At 48.8% G+C, this 19,858-nt stretch overlaps 1 protein-coding gene across 7 annotated transcripts in view; it reads right to left on the reverse strand.

Moving 5' to 3' along the window:
• Positions 1 to 19,858, reverse strand: part of DPP3 (dipeptidyl peptidase 3) — a 39,497-nt gene extending 19,639 nt beyond the window's left edge. For 2 of the 7 annotated variants that reach the window (XR_014836818.1, XM_005654654.4), the window contains exons 1-9: positions 19,802 to 19,858; positions 18,394 to 18,671; positions 7,947 to 8,036; positions 7,269 to 7,406; positions 6,633 to 6,707; positions 5,552 to 5,645; positions 2,309 to 2,439; positions 2,085 to 2,215; positions 1,937 to 1,995 (exon numbers count right to left, since the gene is read on the reverse strand). Coding sequence is in view for 6 of the 7 variants with exons in the window: in XM_005654654.4 (XP_005654711.1) it covers positions 1,937 to 1,995; positions 2,085 to 2,215; positions 2,309 to 2,439; positions 5,552 to 5,645; positions 6,633 to 6,707; positions 7,269 to 7,406; positions 7,947 to 8,036; positions 18,394 to 18,671; positions 19,802 to 19,853 (1,048 nt within the window). In the remaining variant the exon portion in view is untranslated. Of the gene's footprint in view, positions 1 to 1,936; positions 1,996 to 2,084; positions 2,216 to 2,308; positions 2,440 to 5,551; positions 5,646 to 6,632; positions 6,708 to 7,268; positions 7,407 to 7,946; positions 8,037 to 18,393; positions 18,672 to 19,482; positions 19,686 to 19,801 lie in introns of those variants that run through there. The other 5 variants (XM_003353753.6, XM_005654658.4, XM_085010689.1 and 2 more) reach the window with 5 other exon arrangements.

Raw genomic sequence — 19,858 nt, forward strand, 5'->3', positions numbered from 1 at the left:
CTTGCACGGACTACGCCCTGGAAGGCCCTGGCCTAAACAGAAGAAGGGGTCAACCTTAACCTGGCCAAGCATGGGCTTGGCACAGCCTCCCTGTCTGGATCCACGCTGTCTAGCAGGATTATCATACCACGGCAAGAATGAGGGTGATTAAAACGGCAAAGAAGGGAAAGCAATCTAAATGTCCAACAACTGGGGATTATTAAATAAATCAGGGGACAGCTATACGACGACGGCACACCAAGCAGCTGTTAGACATAGAGTACAGTTTCAAATGCTGCGGGAAGTTATTTACACTGTACATTAAAAAGATGTGGGCATTCCCATCGTGGCGCAGTGGAAACAAATCCGACTAGGAGCCATGAGGTTGTGAGTTCAATCCCTGGCCTTACTCAGTGGGTTAAGTATCTGGCATTGCCGTGAGCTGTGGTGTAGGTTGCAGATGCGGCTCGGATCCTGCATGACTGTGGCTGTGGTGTAGGCTGGCAGCTGTAGCTCCGATTTGACCCCTAGCCTGGGAACCTCCATATGCTGTGGGTGCGGCCCTAAAAAAAAGCAGGAAGAAAAAGGGTGTGGTAGGTTTATATGTACTGATGCAAAAAGATATCCCAGAGACATCAGGAAGTGAAAAAGGCAAGTGACAGAACGATGCATAGAATATAATCTCACGTACCTGGATGAGTTTAAAGGAGTATGTGTGTGTGTGTGTGTGAGAGAGAGAGAATGCCAGGCAAGGGTCTGGAGGATGTGTCCTCAACTGTGAACTGTGGTGACCTTTGGGGGGAGTGGCACAGAGGGGGCAGTAACGGAGGGACTTCACATTTCATCCTACATAGGCCTGTATTGTTCCAATTACTTACAACAAACATGGAATTTTTTTAGGGCCACACCTGCAGCATATGAAGTTCCTGGGCTAGGGACCAAACCGCCACCACAGCCGTAGCCCGAGCCACAGCAGTGACAACGTTGGATCCCTGCGCCACCAGGGAACTCAGACAGGTGAATTTTTTTTTTTTGGTCTGTATTTTCATAATGTTTGACATGAGCATGATCTACTTTTCCAATAATCACGAGTCACATAAAAAGGGGGGAACCTCTGGGACTGAGGTTGCTGAGAAGGCCCTGGGGTCTTGGCCCTCAGAGCAGGCCTGGTGAATCAGGACCCGGGCAGGAAAGCTGCAAGCGTGCACACCTGTCTGACCCTCAGGCCCTAGGACTGCCTGTCTGTTAAGCCTCATCCCTGGGCCTGGACCTCTGGGCTCAGATCCAGGCACCTGTGGGCGGCTGGGGCTTCCCTCTCGCCTCCCAGGCTAACCTCTCTGGCTTCTGGCAGCTGGATGTTCCAGACGCTACGTCCAGGGGCTGGGAAGATGAGGCTGTGCAGAGACAAGTCTGAAGCCCCAGGCCAGCTGCCCTGCCTGCACTGCTGGGTCCCATAGGGGCTTGTGCACGAGGGCCGAGGCGGCCTGCCACCTGCCCTGGGATGACAGCAGCTGAGTCAGGTTCACGGTCACGGTGTTAATGCTGCTCCCGTCTACCCAGCACCATTTACATGCCTGGCACCAGGCTGAGCTGTCTGTATCAATACCCCACTTCCCAGGACACCTGGTGACGGATGCGCAGAGGTGGGGTTAACTGGCTCAAGGTCACACAGCCGTTAAGTGGCCAAGTCGGAGCCTGGACCAGATACCTGAGGCAGCACAGCAAAGTGGCTCAGAGCCAAGGTGCCTCAGTTTCCATGTCTGTGAGATGAGGACAGACATTCTCATGGGATGATGGTGTCAAAGAGAGCTAGTGTGGGTAGGTGTCCGGCCCGTGGCAAGCCATCAGTGGGGGTTGTTATTGCTGTTATTACTGCTGAGGGAGGAAGGGGAGGGAAGAACCCTCAGGAGACAAGGGAAAGGGTTTCTGACCTGACCTCCTGCCTCCCAGAAGTTACCTTCAAACTCTCCGCGGGAACCAAAGGGGTCTCGGTAGCTCTCGATGAACCCGATGTAACTGGGGGAGAGAAGGGCTGAGATGGAGGAGGGGCCCGCAGGGGGCCGGAGGCAGGGGGGCACGCGCAGGGGTGAAGGCTGGCGCCTCACCTCTCCACGATGGGGCCTTTGTCCTGGATCCAGAAGCGAGAGCCCTTCTTGTGGGCCTCGATGGAGCCCTGGGTGAAGCTTTCTATGTACTGGGCCAGCATTTGCTCCTGGTGGCTGTTGGCTGCATACGTCTGGGGGTGAGCAGGGCGTGGTCAGCCTCGGGCCGCCCGCCCATCCCATTCCCCCCTTTCCTGCCAGAGGGGCCTGGAGCCGCACGCCCCTACCTTGGCTTTTTCCAGGTGCTCCACCACCTTCTGGAGGATGGGTGCGTAGTCCCCCCGCGTCACCCGGAAATCACTGCCCTGGAATTCGTAGCTCTTCAGTTTGGAAGTCATTTCAGTGTCCAGACTAGGTTCTGAGGAAGAAGGATCATCCAGGGAAAAGACTAGGATAAGATACCCAGCAGTCTTCTCACTGCGAGACTCTTACTCTAAGGTCTTCCATGGTTCCCTATCATCTACGGAAATTAGGATACACTTTCATCTTCAAAAACAGGAGTTCCCCTGTGGGTCAGTGAGTTGAAGATCTGGAGTTGTCACTGCTGTGGCTCAGGTCGTTGCTGTGGTATGGGTTCTAGCCCTAGCCCGGGAACTTCCACAAGCCATGAGTGCAATCAAAGAGAGAAAATTCGGAGTTGCCATCATGGCACAGTGGAAACAAATCTGACTAGTATACACAAGGATTCGGGCTCGATCCCTGGCCTCGCTCAGTGGGTTAAGGATCCAGCATTGCCGTGAGCTGTGGTGTAGGTCACAGATGTGGCTCAGATCCGGCATTGCTGTGGCTGTGGCGTAGCTGGCGGCTACAGCTCCAATTTGACCCCTAGCCTGGGAACTTTCATATGCCGTGGGTGCAGCCCTAAAAAGAAAAAGAAAAAATTAAAGATATATATTCCATAACATGAAATGTTCTAAGTGATTTATATGTGTTAACTCAGGTAAGATTCATATCAACTCTGTGAGGAGAGGGAAATTATTATCTCCATTCTACAGATGAGGACACAAAGGCACCAAGAGGTTAGGTCAATTTTCTAAGGTCACACAGCAGCAGAGCAAGGATTCAAACCCAGTGTGGCAGAAAAGGTTAGCCATCCCCTAAATGTAACCACAGTGGTTTCCACATAAGGAGGCAGGAGGGTGAAAGGAAGCAGGAGATGTGAGGAGAGGAGAAGAGGCAGACGTGGGGAAGGGGCCATGAGCCAAGGAACGCAGGCACCTTCTAGAAGCTGAAAGAGACAAGCAAGGAGCAAGGAGACAGATTTCCCTCGAAGGCTCCAGAAGGAAATGGAGTCTTGTCTTCTTTGGGGGGGGCACCTCTGCAGCACATGGAGGTTCCCAGGCTCGGGGTCAAATCGGAGCTACAGCTGCTGGCCTACACCACAGCTCATGGCAATGCCGGATCCTTAACCCACTGAGTGAGGCCAGGGATCGAACCTGCGTCCTCATGGATACCAATCAGGTTTGTCACCGTTGAGTCACAACGGGGACTCTGGAAACAGAGTCTTATTTCAGACTCTGGATCTCCAGAGCTGTAACAGAATAAATTTGTGTTGTTTTATGCCACTAAATGTGTGAAGATATGTGGGATACTAAAACTGTTGTGTTTTGCCTGTTGTCTCTGATCCGTAAAATACACTTCTAGTTAAAAAAAAACAGGTGGCCACAGTATCTCCCATTTCCCAGTGTGACCTCCCCCACCAGGACATGGGGCTCTACCCCCTCCTCTTGAAGAGGGGCAGGTGGGCTTCCGACCACAGCGGAAGTGACCCCATGCGACTGCCGAGGCGAGGTCATCAAGGGCGACCCAGATTCTGCCTGGCTCTCTTGGGATGTTCGCCCTCAGAGCCCAGCCACCGAGAGCAGCACGAAGAGGCCGTGTGGGGTCTTTCAATCAACAGCCCCAGCCGAGGTCCCAGCCGACAGGTGACATCTACCACTGGCTGTGAGGGGGAGCTGGCAGATGAGTCCAGCCTCAAGCTGTTGAGTAACCCCCAGCCTGTCTTCCCACCTGAGGTCTCATACGTGGTCATCTGGAGACAAGCTATTCCCAGGATGCCCCATCCAAATTCCTGACCCGGAGTCCGTGAGCATGAAAAGGTGGCTTTACATCACTAAATAAATGGGGACATTTGTGGAGTTCCTGTTGTGGCACAGCGGAAGTCCATCTGACTAGCATCCATGAGGATGCCACAGGTTCGATCTCTGGCCTCACTCAATGGGTTAAGGATCCGGTGTTGCTGTGGCTGTGACGTAGGCCGGCAGCTACAGCTCTGATTTGACCCCTAGCCTGGGAACCTCCATATGCTGCTGTAAGTACAGGCCCAGCTCACATTCCCACGTGATCTCTTCCTGCTCCCTTGAGCCCAGTATCCTTTTCCCTGGTCAAGTTGAACTGCGTACTTGCTGGACCCTAAACTTCCCACCCACCCTGCTTCCGCTCACACACCGAGCATCTCAGTACCTTCCACGGCCCGGGTGCTGGGGAGACACCAGTGAGGGAGGCACAGCGCCTCCTTGCAAGGGGCTTGGAGTCAAGAGGACAATAACCAGGAAACTACCGGGTGTGCTGATGGGAAAAGAGGCTGTGGGAAGTCGGGGAACGGCCCTGGGGAAGGTGAGGTTCAAGCCCGGCCATCAGGGTGGGAGGGGAGGGCGGATGTCCCAGGCGGGAAGGAGGAACAGAATGTGCAAAGGCCTGGAGAGGATATGAGAGAACATGGGGCTTCAGGGAACCGGGAGCTGCTGAGCATGGCTGTGGCACAGAGTCTAAGTGGGGGGCTGGGGGCTGGGAGGTGGGAGGTGGGTGGGGAAGGGAGGGCCAGGTTACAAAGGTCCTTATAGGAGTCTGGATGCTTCTTCTTCTTCTTCTTTTTTTTTGAAGTTTTGGTTTTTAAAGCTCTCTCATTTGTTTTTTTCTGTTTGTTTGTTTTGTTCTGTTTGCTTTTTTAGGGCTGCACCTGTGGCATATGGAAGTTCCCGGGCTAGGGATTGAATCAGAGCTGCAGCTGCCAGCCTAAGATAGAGCCACAGCAATGCTGGATCCGAGCCGCATCTGCAACCCACACCACAGCACACAGCAACACCAGATCCTTAACCTGCTGAGCAAGGCCAGGGGTCGAATGCACATCCTCGTGGATACTAGTGGGAGTCTTAATCTGCTGAGCCACACCGGGAACTCCCTATTGCCACTGGTTACATGGATCATTATCTTCTGTGCCACTGCCTGGGGGGTGGGGACCACGGCCAACACAACACGTGGCTCCCGTCAGGGGCTGCCAGCAGTGACACTTATCAAGTGGAAGGGAGGCCCCTCCCCTGCCCTCTTGTCTCCCCTTATCTTTGCATCACAGGACCTCACAGGAGCACCACATGCTGAGCGCCTCACGGCTCATCACTAACCCCTGCCCTCCATTCCCGCCCCCTCCCCCCTGGTCCAGGAACACTGAGGAGGGAGGAGAAGGGGCTCACCTGTGCCCAGCACGGAAGCCAGGCGCACCTCGTAGTGGGGTTTCCCATCCTGGTCGACCTCCTTGAAGAGCCGTGTGTTGTAGGCACTGAGATTCTGGAAAAGCCCAGGGCAGGGGTTTGGGGGAGAGTAAGTCCAGAGAGGGCTGTGGGGCAGGGGGAGAGAAAGTGGGTCCACCAGGGAGGGAGGGTCCAGAGGCAAAGCCAGAGGGGCTCCTGGGAGAACTGCCTGAGTTGTCTGGGAGTGGGGAGGGCACAGGGCAGACAGGCCAGGGCAGACTCTGGCTCTGCTCAGTACACTGACCACTAAGTATGTCCTTTTTTTTTCTTTTTCTGCTTTTTAGGGCCGCACCCTTGGCATATGGAGGTTCCCCGGGCCAGGGGTCAAATCGGAGATGCAGTTGCCAGCCTACACCACAGCCATAGCAACTTGGGATCCCAGCCGCATCTGTGATCTACACCACAGCTTGGGTCAACACCGGATCCTTAACCCACCAAGCGAGGCCAGGGATCGAACCCACATCCTTATAGATACTAGTCGGGTTGATGACCCACGGAGTCACAACGGGAACTCCCCCTTTTTTATTTTTTGGCTGCACCTGCGGCATGCAGAAGTTCCCAGGCCAGGGACTGAACTGGCGCCGCAGCTGTGACCTGAGCCACCAGAGAACTCCCAATTGAGCACTAACTTTTACTAAGCATGTGCCAGATACTTCAGGATCTCAGCCGACCTGGGCTACGGGAGGCAGGCCCCATTCCACAGATAAGGAAACTGGTCACTGAGTGGCTGAGCTGGGAGTTGGAACCGACACTTGGACGTCAGAGCCCAGTGAAGCCGCTCGGACGCTCTAGGTCATCCTGCCTTGAGGCTCTGGCAAAGCCCTTCAGCGGGGGGTGGGGAGGGGCGGCTCCATCAGGGCACCCATGGGGGCATCTTCATTCAAGCCAGGCTGACCTTTAGGCAAGGGTTCCCATCTTCCCCACCCCAAGACCCCAAGATGCCAGTGCCTCTGGGAGACCCAGGAGTGGGCGTCAGTGCCAAGAGGACCCCAACACCACTGCCCCAGTTCCCCAACCCCCAAACCTGTGAGTCCAGAAAGTCTTGGGCCAGTTTGGCATCTTCCATGGTACAGTTCCCAGAGAAATAGGTGGTGATTCCCTGTGGGGGGGGGCAGTGGGAAAGAGGAGTGGCTGGGTGGGTTGGGGGGCTGGGGGGAAGCCTGTGAATTCCTCAGCCCCTCCCCCCACCACCTCCAGCCTCGGGCTTCCTGCACTTCCTCTCTCGGCCGCCTCCACGGCCCCTCCATCTCCTTCCAGGGGAAGAAATGATAACGCAAACCACACACAGAGGTCCATCTCCAGCTCCTCCCAGGCCGGCCCGCCCCTAAGGTTTGCCGCATCCCTCACCCCACACAGCTCTCAAGCAGCCTCCAGGGGGGGGAGCCTGGGGCCCCTCCTTCCCCCCACAACCCATCCCCAGCTCCCTCCAGCTCTCTCCTGCCTGCCTACGGCACACAGCATCCCAGGATGTCAGGACTCTGGCAGCGGGGCGCTCAGAAAGCATCCCATCCAATCTGCTTACAGCTGACGACACTTGAGGCCCGCAGCAGAGAACAGCTGTGCCCAGGTGTGAGGGACAGTCCACGGCCCCCCATCGGGTGCCCCCTCCCTAGTGGCCCTTAAGGATGCCCTCTGCTCCCCAGGGCTGTTGCGGCCTTACCTCCTTCCCCAGCCCAAGGTGTCGAAGCCTGGATTCCAGAGAGAACATGAGCTCCCCGCAGGTCTGCCAGAGGCCCCTGACTTCCTCCGGGTGCTGTTGCGCGGCCTTACTCCCCAGGATCACACGTTCCAGCTTCTCCTGCAGGGGAAGGGAGGCCCTAGGCCTGGCCATACCACCCAAACCTGCCTCCTGGAGCCCCCACCCCTACCCCAAGCTCTTCTCCCACAGTCTGGTCCAAAGTGTAGTCGACAGACCAGCAGCACAGCCTTGGCCAAGAAACCCAGACTCTCCCGCCACAGGGCAGGTCAGAAGCTGCGTTTCAACAAGACGGCCAGGCAATTCGGGAGCAGTGAGGGCTGAGAGCTGACATAGAGCTGCCTCTGTCCCACATGGGCCCAAGCCTCGTGGTCCCAGAGACGGACTCCCCGAGGCTCCCCAGCTGTCCCCAGTGGTGACCACCAGGCTCCACTTCTGCAGCACCTGACAGCACACAGGGCCCTTTCACAGCCTCCCCGCTGTGGGTCAGCACAGTCAGAGGTGGCTGCTGCTCCCAGGAGCCTGTAGTGACAAGGTCAAGACTCCGCTCAGGGCCCGACTCCTCCTGGGGCTCCATCTGCTGCCTGCCCCTCACCCCACTATCCCCCAATGGCCCACCTTCCCCAGCCCTCCTCAGCTCACCTTAGGCAGGTTGGGGACAAACTTGGTGTCGCCGAAGGACTTGTAGTTGCCCATGTTGGAGTAGACGCCCGCAGCGTAGACCAGGAACGCCTGCGGAGAGGTGGCATGAGAGGCCTGGAAACACAGCCTCTCAGCCCCTGGAGAGTGACACCCCCGAAGGTGTCCTGCAGGTGTGGCTGGGAAATCTGGGGGTAGGATCCACCTGCTCCGAGGCCCCAGTCTGGCTGCAACATCTTTACACTCTTTGTCCAGCCAAACTGGTCTGACAGCCTCCGGAGACACCCAAGCCCTGATCCACAACTGCCCCCTTGACATCAGCACCCTGTCCGCCACCTGAGGCCATCTCCTAGGACCTCTGAAAGCCTGCGACCTGCCCTCGGCCCTCAACCTGGCAGGAAGCCAACACCAGAAGCATCAACCGTTCGGGCTGGAGGGGCCATGGCCAATGACTCGTTTGCTTCTGCTGGACCAAATGTGGTCTCCCTTCCTCTAGCAAGAAGGCTTCACATCTTCCCCCAACTCCAGGGGTGGGCACGGGCCCAAGCTCCCTACCAGGAAATCTCCAGTGGCAAAGAGCCTCTACGTCATACCAAGAATCATCAAGCCTGAGGCCCCTGGAGCTCCCCTACCTTCGTGAGGAAAGCAAGCAAGCTGAGAGATGAAGACCGCATTGCATGCGACGGGATCACAGAGCCCCTGAATCTAGCCATGCCTGAAGCCTCCCTAGCCCTGGACTTTTCAATTATGTGAGCCAATAATTCTCTCTTGTTTAAAACAGACTTTATTCTATAGAGCAGTTTTAGGTTCACAGCAAAATGGAGCAGAAGATACAGAGATTACCCCAAAGCCCCCTACCCCCACACAGGCAGTCTCTCCCATTTCAACATCCCCCATTAGACTGGTGCATTCTTACAACTGATAAGCCCACCCTGACAGCTCATCACCAAGATCGCAGTTTACATTAGGGGTCACTCTTGGTATTGTACCTTCTATGGGTTTGGACAGATGCATAATGACACCTCTCTATCATTATGCACGATACATTACTCTGCATCATGCAGGGTAGTTTCAGTGTCCTAAAAATCCTCCATGGAGTTCCTGCTGTGGTGCAATAGGATTGGAGGCGTCTTGGGAGAGCTGGGATGAAGGTTCGATCCCTGGCCTGGCATAGTGGGTTAATGATCCAGGGTTGCTGCAGCTGCGGTGTAGGTTGTGACTGTGGCTCAGATCTGATCCCTGGCCAGGGAACTTCATATGCCATGGGGTGGCAACAAAACAAAACAAAACAAAACCCTCTTTGTTCTGTCCTCCCTCCCAACGCCAGGCAATCACTGATCTTTTTACCATCTCTACAGTCTTGTCTTTTGCAGAAGTTGGAATCATAAGCACGTACCCTTTCTGACTGGTTTCTTTCACCCAGTAATATGCATTTAACTTTCTCCAAGCCATTTTATTTTTTTTTTTCTTTTTCAGGGTCCCTGCTTTCAAAAGTCACTACATTTCTATCTATTTTATTTCACTATTTTATTTCCTTTCCTTTCCTTTCATTTTTTTGGCTGTACCTGCAGCATGTAGAAGTTCCCAGGTCAAGGATTGAACCTGTGCCACAGCTGTGACCCAAGCTGCAGTGGTGATAATGCTGGATCTTTAACTGCTAGGCCACCAGGGAACACTTCTCCATGTCTTTTCATGGCCGGGGAGCTCATTTCTTTTTAGCACTAAATGATGTTCCATTGTCTGATGTGCCACGGTTTGTTTATTGATTCAGCTACTGGAAGGACATCTTAGTTGCTTCCAAGTTTTGGCGATTATGAATACAGCTGCTATATGACAGTTCCAGTGGTGGCTCAATGGGTTAAGAATCCAACTACCATCCATGAGGATGCGGGTTCGATAGCTGGCTTCACTCAGTGGGTTAAAGGATCCAGCGTTGCCATGACCTGTGGTGTAGTTTGAAGATGCAGCTCAGATCTGGCGTTGCTGCGGCTGTGGTGCAGGCTGGCCGCTGCAGCTCCAATTTGACCCCTAGCCTAGGAACTTCCATATGGCGAGTGGGTGGCCCTAAAAAGACCAAAAAAAAAAAAAAAAATTCACTTGCAGGTTTTTGTGTGAACATAAGTTTCACTTCAAATTTTCACCTTGGAAAATACTAAGGAGCACGACTACTAGATTGTATGGCAGGAGTATGTTTGGTTTTGTAAGAAACTGCCAAACTCTCTTCCAAAGGGTTTGTACCACTTGGCATATCCACTAAGTTCTTAGTGCTCCACATCCCTGCCGGCATTTGGTGTTATCAGTGTTTTGGAGTTTGGTCAATTTTAGTCAACTTTTGAGTACTACCATATATGATCCAGCAATCCCACTCCTGAACATCTATCTGAAGAAAACAATAACTTGAAAAGATACATGCACCCCAGTGTTCATTGCCGCACTATTTACAATTGCCAAGACATGGAAGCAACTTAAATTTCCATTGACAGGAATGGATAAAGTAGATGTAGCAAATATATACAATGGAATATTACTCTGCCATAAAAAAGAGTGAAATGATGCCATGTGTAGCAACATGGATGGACCATGTATCATACTAAGTGAAATAACTCAAAGACAAACATTATATGATATTATTTATATGTGGAATCTTAAAAAAGGATATAAAACAGAGTTCCCGTCATGGCTCAGTGGAAATGAATCTGACTAGTAGTCATGAGGACGCAGGCTTAATCCCTGACCTTGCTCAGTGGGTTAAGGATATGGTGGTGTTGCTGTGAGCTGCGGTGTAGGTCACAGACGTGGCTTGGATCTGGCATTGCTGTGGCTGTGGTGTAGGCAGGCAGCTGCAGCTCTGATTCAACCCCTAGCCTGCAAACCTCCATATGCTACAGGTACGACCCTAAAAGACCAAAAAAAAAAAAAAAAAAAAAGGATATAAATGAACTTATTTGCATAACAGAAACAGACTCATAGACTCTAAAAACAAACTTAGGGTTATCAAATGGGACAGGTCAGGTGAGGGATGGACTGGGGGTTTGGGACTGGCATATGAACAATGAGGCATATGTAATGATTGGCCAGTGGGGAACTGCCGTATAGCACAGGGAACTCTACCCAATATTCTGTGATAATCTATATGGGAAAAGAATCTGAAAAAGAGTGGATGTGTATATATATATATATAACTGAATTACTCTGTTGTAGAGCAGAAATTGTCACAACATTGTAAGTCAACTACACGTCAATAAAACTTTTTTAAAAAGAGACTATTTGGAGTTCCCGTCATGGCGCAATGGTTAATGAAACTGACTAGGAACCATGAGGTTGCAGGTTCGATCCCTGCCCTTGCTCAGTGGGTTAACGATCCGGCGTTGCCGTGAGCTGTGGTGTAGGTCGCAGACACAGCTCGGATCCTGCGTTGCTGTGGCTCTGGCGTAGGCTGGCAGCTACAGCTCCAATTCGACCCCCTAGCCTGGGAACCTCCATATGCTGCAGGAGCGGCCCAAGAAATGGCAAAAAGACCAAAAAAAAAAAAAAAAAAAAAAAAAAAAAAAGAGAGAGAGAGAGAGACTATTTTTGTTTCATTGTATTGCCTTTACTCTTTGTCAAAGGTCTGTTGACTGTATTTACAGGGGTCTATTTCTGGGCTCTCTAGTCTATTGTACTGATCTATTTGTCTATTATTTTACCAATACACACTGCCTTGATTGCTTTAGCTTTATAGTAAGTCTTGAACTAGATTAGTACCAGTCCTCCAACTTTGTTCTTCTCCTTCATTATCGTGTTGGCTATTCTGGATTTTTTTGCCTCTCCCTGTAAACTTTAGAATCAGTTTGTTTATATCCAAAACAAACTTGCTGGGATTTTGACTGAGATTGGATTGCATATATATACTACATTGGGAGGAAGTAACATCTTGACAATATCAAATCTTTCTAACCATGAAAATGGAACATCTCTCCATTTATTTAGTTCTTTTTCTTGGCTGCACCTGCAGCATGTAGAAGTTCTCAGGCCAGGGATCCAACCCATGCCACAGCAGCAACTAAAGCTGCTGCAGTGACAATGCCAGATCCTTAACCTGATGCATCACAAGAGAACTCGATTTAGTTCTTCTTTAATCTCTTTCATCAGAGTTCTGTAGTTTTCCTCATATAAGTCTTATACATATTTTATTGGATTTATGACTAAGTATTTCAAATTTGGGGGTGTTGTTGTAAATGGTATTGTTTTTAAATTCAAATTAAACTTGTTCATTGCTGGACTACAGGAAAGCAATAGATTTTATGTATTAACTTTACATCTTACAACTTCGCTATAATCATTTATTACTTCTAGGAGTTTTTTGTTGATTCCTTCAGATTTTTTACATGGATAATCATGTCATCTGTGAATGAAGACAATATTATGGCTCCAATCTGTACGCCTGCTATTTCTTTTTCTTGTCTTATTACATTAGCTAGCATTTCCAGTACAATGTTGAAAAGCAGTGGTGAGAAGGAACATTCTTGTTCTATTCCTGATGTTGGTGGAAAGCTTCAAGTTTTTCACCATTAAACATATTAGCTATAGATTTCTGGTTTATGACAGTTTTTATCACAAATGGGCATTGGATTTTTGCAAAATACTTCTTCTGCATCTATTGATATGATCATGTGATTTTTCTTCCTTAGCCTGTTGATGTGATGAATTAATACATGAGTTTTGAACCATATTTGCTTACCTGGGAACCATATTTGCTTATTTGGTCATAGTGCATAATTCTTTTTATACATTGTTGGATTCAATTTACTAATATTTTGTGGAGGATTTTTGCATCTATGTTCATGAGATTTACTGGTTTGCAGTTTTCTTTTCTTTCATTGTAATCTTTGTCTGATTTTAGTATTAGGGTAATACTCCCTTCATAGAATGATTTACGAATTATTCCCTCTGCTTCTCTCTTCTGAAAGAGATTGTAGAGAACTGGTATAATGTGATCCTTAAATGTTTGGTGGTGAAACTATCTGGGCCTGGTGCTTTGTTTTGGAAGGTTATTTAATTATTGATTCTAGGGAGCTCCCATTGTGGCGCAGCAGAAACGAATCCAACTAGGAACTATGAGGTTGCAGGTTCGATCCCTGGCCTTGCTCTGTGGGTTAAGGATCCGGCATTGCTGTGAGCTGTAGTGTAAGTCACAGATGCGGCTCGGATCTGGCATTGCTATGGCTCTGGCGTAGGCTGGCAGCTGTAGCTCCAATTCGACCCCTAGCCTGGGAACCTCCATATGTTGCAGGTGTGGACCTAAAAAGGCAAAAGACAAAAAAAAAAAAAAATATTGATTCTATTTATTTAATAGGTACAGGCCTATGTAGATTATCTATTTCTTCTTGTGTGAGTTTTGACAGATTATGTCTTTCGAAGGACATAATTTTGGTCCATTTCATAGGGGTTATCAAATTTATGGGTATAAAATTTTTCATCATACTCCTTGATTATTATTTGAATGTCCATGGATCTGTAGTGATGTCCCTTCTTCCCTTTCTGATATTAGTCGTTTGTGACCTCTCACTTTTTTTCTTAGTTAGCCTGGCTAGAGGTTTATCAATTGCTATGATCTGAATGTTTGTGTCCCTCCAAAATCAATATGTTGAAACCTAACTTCCAAGGCGATGATATTAGGAGGAGGGGCCTCTGGGAAGAGATTAGATCATGAGGGCATAACCTTCATCACTGAAATGACTGCCCTTACAAAAGAGACCCCAGAGAGCTAGCTCACATGATCCACCATGTGAAAACACAGTGAGAAGTCAACAGATGAGGGCTTTCATCAGAACTGACCATGCTGGCCCCTGTCTTCCATTATTTTTCTACATTTTGTGGCTTTAACTGAGCCTGTTATATGATTCCAGTTTCCCTCCTTTCTTAGCATATTGCTATACTTCTTTCTATCCTTTTTTTTTTTTTTTTTTTTTTAGTGGTTGACTTTGCAATATATATTTTAGTGGTAGAGTTTGTAACATACATTTACGACTAATCCAAGTCTACTTTCAAATAACACAACACCATTTCATGGGTAGTTTGAGTACCATGTAATAGCAAAATAATCCTAATTCTTGCCTCCTCTCCCTTGTATCATTGCTGTCATTCATTTCACTTGTACATAAGCACACATAAGCATACACACACGCACACAAACATACACAGGTGAATATGTTGTTGCTATTTATTATTTTGGACAAAATGTTATCTCCTAGATCAATTAAGAACAAGAAAAATAAGTTTTTAATTTTACTTTAATTTATTCCTTCTCTAATGCCCTTCCTTTCTTTATATAGATCTGAATTTCTGACCTATATCATTTTCCTTCTCTCTAAAGAATTTCTTTTAATGTGTCTTACAAAGCAGGTCTATGGGTAACACATTCCCTCAATTTTTGTTTGTCTGAGAAAGTCTTTATTTCCACTTCACTTTTTGAAGGATACTTTCACAGGGTACAGAATGCTAGTTTGGTGGCTTTTTATCTCAACATGGTAAATATTTCAATCCATTCTCTTCTTGTTTGAATGCTTTCTGAACCATGCAAGGTCAGATGTAACTCTTATCTTTGCTGTTCTGTAGATAAGATATTTTTCTCTCTTTAGCTTCTTTCGGGATTTTTTTCTTTTTAATTTTCTATAGTTTAACTACATGTAGGTTTTGTTTCTTTTTTGTTCTGCACTTAGTATCCTACTTGGTGTTCTCTGAATTTACTGGAGCTGTAGTTTGGTATCTGACCTTAACATGGGGAAATTCTCAGTCATTATTACTTCAGTTATTTTTTCTGTTTCTTTCTTTTGGTTTTTGTTTTGTTTTGCTGTTGCTTTTTAGGGCCGCACCTACAGCATACGGAAGTTCCCAGGCTAGGGGAACAAATCGGAGCTACAGCTGCCAGCCTACGCCACAGCCACAGTAACTCAGGATCTGAGCCGAGCCTACAACGTACACCACAGCTCATGGCAACACCAGATCCTTAACCCACTGAGTGAGGCCAGGGATGGAACCTGCCACCTCTTGGTTCCAAGTCAGATTTGTTTCCATTGCACCACAATGGGAACTCTCTTTCTTCTGGTTTTACTGCTACATACATGTTACATTCCTTGTATCTGTCCCACAGTTCTTGGCTCCTCTGTTCTGGTTTTTTTTTTTTTTTTTTTTTTTTTTCCTGTCTTTTTTTCCTTTGCTTTTCAGTTTTAGAGGTTTCAATTTTTTTGTTTTGTTTTGTTTTATTAGAGATTTCTATTGAGATATCCTCCAGCTCAGAGATTCTTTCCTCTGCTGGGTCAAGTCTACTAATAAGCCCATCAAAGGTGTCCTTCATTTCTGTTAAGCATTTTGAGGATCTTTCTTGGAATTTCCATCACTCTCTTCCTTTTATTATTATTGCTATTATTATTATTGAGTATAGTTAATTTATAATGTTGTGTTAGTTTCAAGTGTACAGCAAAGTGATTCAGATATTTTTTTTCAGACTCTTTTCCAACATAGATAATTACAAGATATTGAGCCTAGTTCCCTGTGCTATCCAGAAGTTCTTGTTGTTTATCTACTTTACATACCGTATATATGTTAATCCCAAACTGCCCATCTCTTCTTCTATGCTGTCTTTTTTATCCATCAGAACCCTTAAGAGTAGGAATCCTCGAGGTTTTAATTCCTGGTCTGATAAGTCCAACATCCCTGCCACATCTGAGGTTGGTACTGCAGATTGCTCTGTCTCTTCAAACTGTGTGTGTGTGTGGGGGGGGGGAGTTGGTAATTTTTTTCTTGATAGCCAGACATGATGTCCTGGAGAAAAGGGACTGTCATAAACAGTCTTTAGGAAGGTGATGATAAGGTGTGGGCACAAGGGAAATATTGTAGAGATTCATGATAAGGTCTGTCTCTTAGTGAACCTTTGGACTATGAGCCTATTTATTTATTCATTTTGGTCTTTTTAGGGCCACACTCACGGCACATGGAGATTCCCAGGCTAGGGGTCAAATCAGAGCTCTAGATGCCAGCCTACGCCAGAGCCACAACAATGCAGGATCCAAGCCACGTCTGTGACCCACACCACAGCTCACGGCAATGCCAGACCCTTAACCCACTGTGCAAGGCCAGGGATCAAACCTGCAGCATCCTCACGGATGCGCATTGGGTTTGTAAACGGCTGAGCCATGACGGGAGCTCCTGGACTCTGAACTTTACATGTGCTTCTCAGTTCCCACACCTCTTAGGCGGGACATGATGGCCAGGGCTGTCTGAAGCTGGGTATTTCCCTTCTTTCAGGTCTGTTAGGCTCTGATAAAACCCTGGCAGGTCTGGTTCTAGTTGAATAGTACCTTCTGAGGGCAGACCACGGTAGGAAGAACAGAATGTTCTAAATGGTTCTGCCCCCCCACCCCCCACATCAGAAACACGAGGCATTTTTTTTTTTTCTCTGAAATTCATTGTGGGAACCAGGTCAAACTCCTGAAGGTAAAATCCCTAAAAGTATGGGTGTCCCCTTATGACTGGGTCTTCCCAGAGTTCTTAACTCTCTGAGTTGTCTTCATCAATCACAGTTCAGGTTTCCTACCCCAGCCCTGGTTCCATGGAGGTTTCTGCTCATGAAGTTTTGCTCTTATAAGTTGTGATTCTCTGCACCTGCTTGTCTGTTTCTCCAATTTGGGAGGGCAGCAGTTTGCCCTGTGATGTCACCTCTCTTAAGGATCTAAGAAGAGCTGTTGATTCTTCCAGTTCCTTCTGCCTTTTACCAGTTGTTCAAACAGATGGGTGACACCTAGGCTCCTGACATGCCAGGCCAGAAACTGGAAGTCATGATTTGGTTTTTTTTTTTCATCTAAGCCAATTTGAGGTGGATTTCTGCTACTTACAAACAAAAGAATCCCACTGAAAATAGTTACTTGGGTAGCACTTTTCCATTTATAAGCAGTTCCATAGCTGTTAGCTCTTTTAATGAGTACATCAAGACCCAGAGACAGGACATGATTGCTCAAAGTTTAAAAAAGGTAGAAGAAACAGCCTGGGCCTCAGCTCAGAGACAAGCAATCCAATCCCTTTATTTTACATATAGAAAAGCAGACCATGTCCCTATATATTCTTGGTGAAGCTTCTTCAGAAGATGATTTAACAGCACCGATCCATTGTAAATGTATAGAGCCTTTGGAGTTCCTGCTGTGGCACAGCAGGTTGAGGATCTGGTGTTGTCTCTGTGGGGGGGTGTGGGTTCAATTCCTGGCCTGGCACAGTGGGTTCATAATCCAGGGTTGCCACAGGTGTGGTGTAGGTTGCAGCTGTGGCTTAGATTCAGTCCCAGGCCCCGAGGGTGCAGCCAAAAAAAAAAAATATATATATATATATACACACACACACACATATATACACACACATATACATATATATACATACATATATATATATGTAAAAAACATACAGAGACTTTGACCCAGCAATTCTAATCCCAGAAATAGAGCCTACTCACACATATGCACAAGTATGCTTGTTGCGGTCTTGTTTACAATAAGAATAGAGCACAATCTAAATTTCCAACAACAAAGAAAAGATTATATTGATTAAAGTATACATTGCTAGGGAATACTTCACAGCCAATACAAAGAATGAGGTGGATGTACAGGTACCCCATGGACGTTCTCCAAGACATGGTGTTCAATGAAAAAGGCAGGACTCATAGGAGTATGGTCAGTGTGACTTCATGTGTAAAAGAGAAAATAAGGAACTGATACTTGTACATGTGTCATGTACGCAATACAGACAAAGGACTTCAAAGGCTATACGCCCCAGCACCTCCCCAAGGTTACCTCTGGGGAGGACATGGAGAATGAAGGAATTTTATGCTTTGTTTTGCGTCTTTCTGCATTGCTGTAATGCATTAAGAATGTCTGCATTGCTGTAATGAATTAAGAATGTATCTGTGTACTCCTTGGCCAATAAACCCACAGACAAACACGACTGGACAGGCAGAACATTCTGCCCAGGGACACACAACATGGTTCAGATCTGGTCCAGAGCTCAGGCCTCCTGACCCCTACACTGGACTCATCTGTCTACCGTCTCTGAATCTCCACAGCCCTTGTTAGCATTGAAGCAACCACTGTTTATTGCGGTATAGGTCACAACCCTAAGAGATACAAACTACCCTCATGCATTTTTTTTTTGGCTGTACTTGCTGCATGTGGAAGTTCCTGGGCCAGGGATTGAACCCGGGCCACAGCAGAGACAATGCTGGATCGTTAACCCGCTGAGCCACCAGGGAACTCCCTCTCATGCCTATTTTGCAGATGAGAAGACTGAGACTCCAGAAGGGAATGTCCCTAGGTTTGAAACCTTTGGTCTAATCCCAGGAGAGAGAAAGTCTTTTGTAACCCCCTTGCCTCCTGGCCCCTACCACCTGGAAGCCACTCAGGAAATGCAAGTTGGCCTGAGAACTGACCTGATATTCCTCCTCGGTAAGGCCCTCAGCCAGGGCATGCTGGCGCAGCTGGTCGGGGTCCTGGGCACGGAAGAGGCGGCTGAGCAAGGCATAGATGTAGGGGGCCTCAGGGGAGGTCTGCAGCAGGACAGCCAGGCCTCCGTACCAGGCGGCCCGTGACAGGTGGTGGGCATAGAGGCGCTCTGTGGGCGACAGCAGGCGGAAGGCCTCGCGGCAGTCCAGGCTAGACACGCCGATGTCATTGGGGAGGATGTACTGGGTGTCCGCCATGGGCCCTGCTGAGAACCATCACCACGTTCACAGTCGTCACTTAGCACATGCCAACTGCACACCTGGCTCTGTGCTCTCACAGCCTCATTTAATCCTCCCCAAAGTCCAGGAGGAAGGGAACACCATGGTACCCATGCACCAGAAATGCTAACTGAGGCCCAGAGACGATTAGTGACCCACCCAAGGAGATTACAAAATATACTGGGAGGCAACATTTGGCCGGTGGCCTCTCCATCTTAAAGATGGAATCCAACTACCTAGTGTTACAGATGGGGAAACTGAGGTCCAGAGGGACTAGGAGGCAGAGGTCAGAAGCAGAGATCTGTGTCTCTACTCCAGCCCAGGCCTCTCTTCACCTCCCCTCCTCCTTCATTCTCCTGCAAGTGTTTCAACTCTGCCCACGGCTGTGTTCACAAGGACAGACTCCCTGCAGGAAAACCCAGGTTCCAATCCTGGCTCAGCCCCAGACTCCCAATATCAAGTCCACTGTTCCACTTTTTTTGTGCCTGGATTACTGACTCCTTAAAATGAGGTCGATAAAAACCCCAGGCTCGCAAGATGGGTGTGCCAATTAGATGAGGTCACACCAGATCGCATGGAACTTATCTACAGCAGTAATGATTTTCCTTGTTCCCTTCCTCTCTCCGAGCCCAGGATCGGTTCCACTTTCACCTCTCTGCCTTTTCTTTGGCCCTCCGTCCTCCTGCCCTCTCTCTGTGCTCAGCCAGGGGAGATACCGGAGCCACACAAGTTCAGAGCTGGGAGAAAACTCATTTTACAGATAGGGAGAGTGAGGCTTAGAGAAGCCAAGCAACTTACTGAAGGTCTCACTGCCCCGTTGGGACCTAGCTGTCTCCCAACTCAGGATATGCTCCACAACGCCCTCCCTTACTGAGAATGAGTTTCTAACCTCACTCGCCAACCCCGCTGCGGCTCCGGAATAGCACGACTCCCTGGGTTCTGAAAGGGGTGTTAACCCTTTGCTGCCCGGAGCGTTCCTTGGCCTCGTGGCCGCGATGAATCTGAAAGGGGTACCGGATGAGAGGCAGAAAGGGAGTGATCTTGCGCCCGGTCCAGACTCGCCCTGTCTCCCGAGAATGGCACGCTGTGACCCCGAAACCCGGGCACCGCGCCTCACCTGCCGCAGCTGCTCGGATCGCAAACTCACTTCCTGCTTCCGGCTCCCCCATTCATT

Source organism: Sus scrofa, chromosome 2 (assembly GCF_054392235.1).
Source record: "Sus scrofa isolate SSC_HxYL_T2T_F1_AM1 chromosome 2, Sscrofa_HxYL_maternal_Yorkshire_Landrace_v2.0, whole genome shotgun sequence".
NCBI classification, from domain to species: Eukaryota; Metazoa; Chordata; class Mammalia; order Artiodactyla; family Suidae; genus Sus; species Sus scrofa.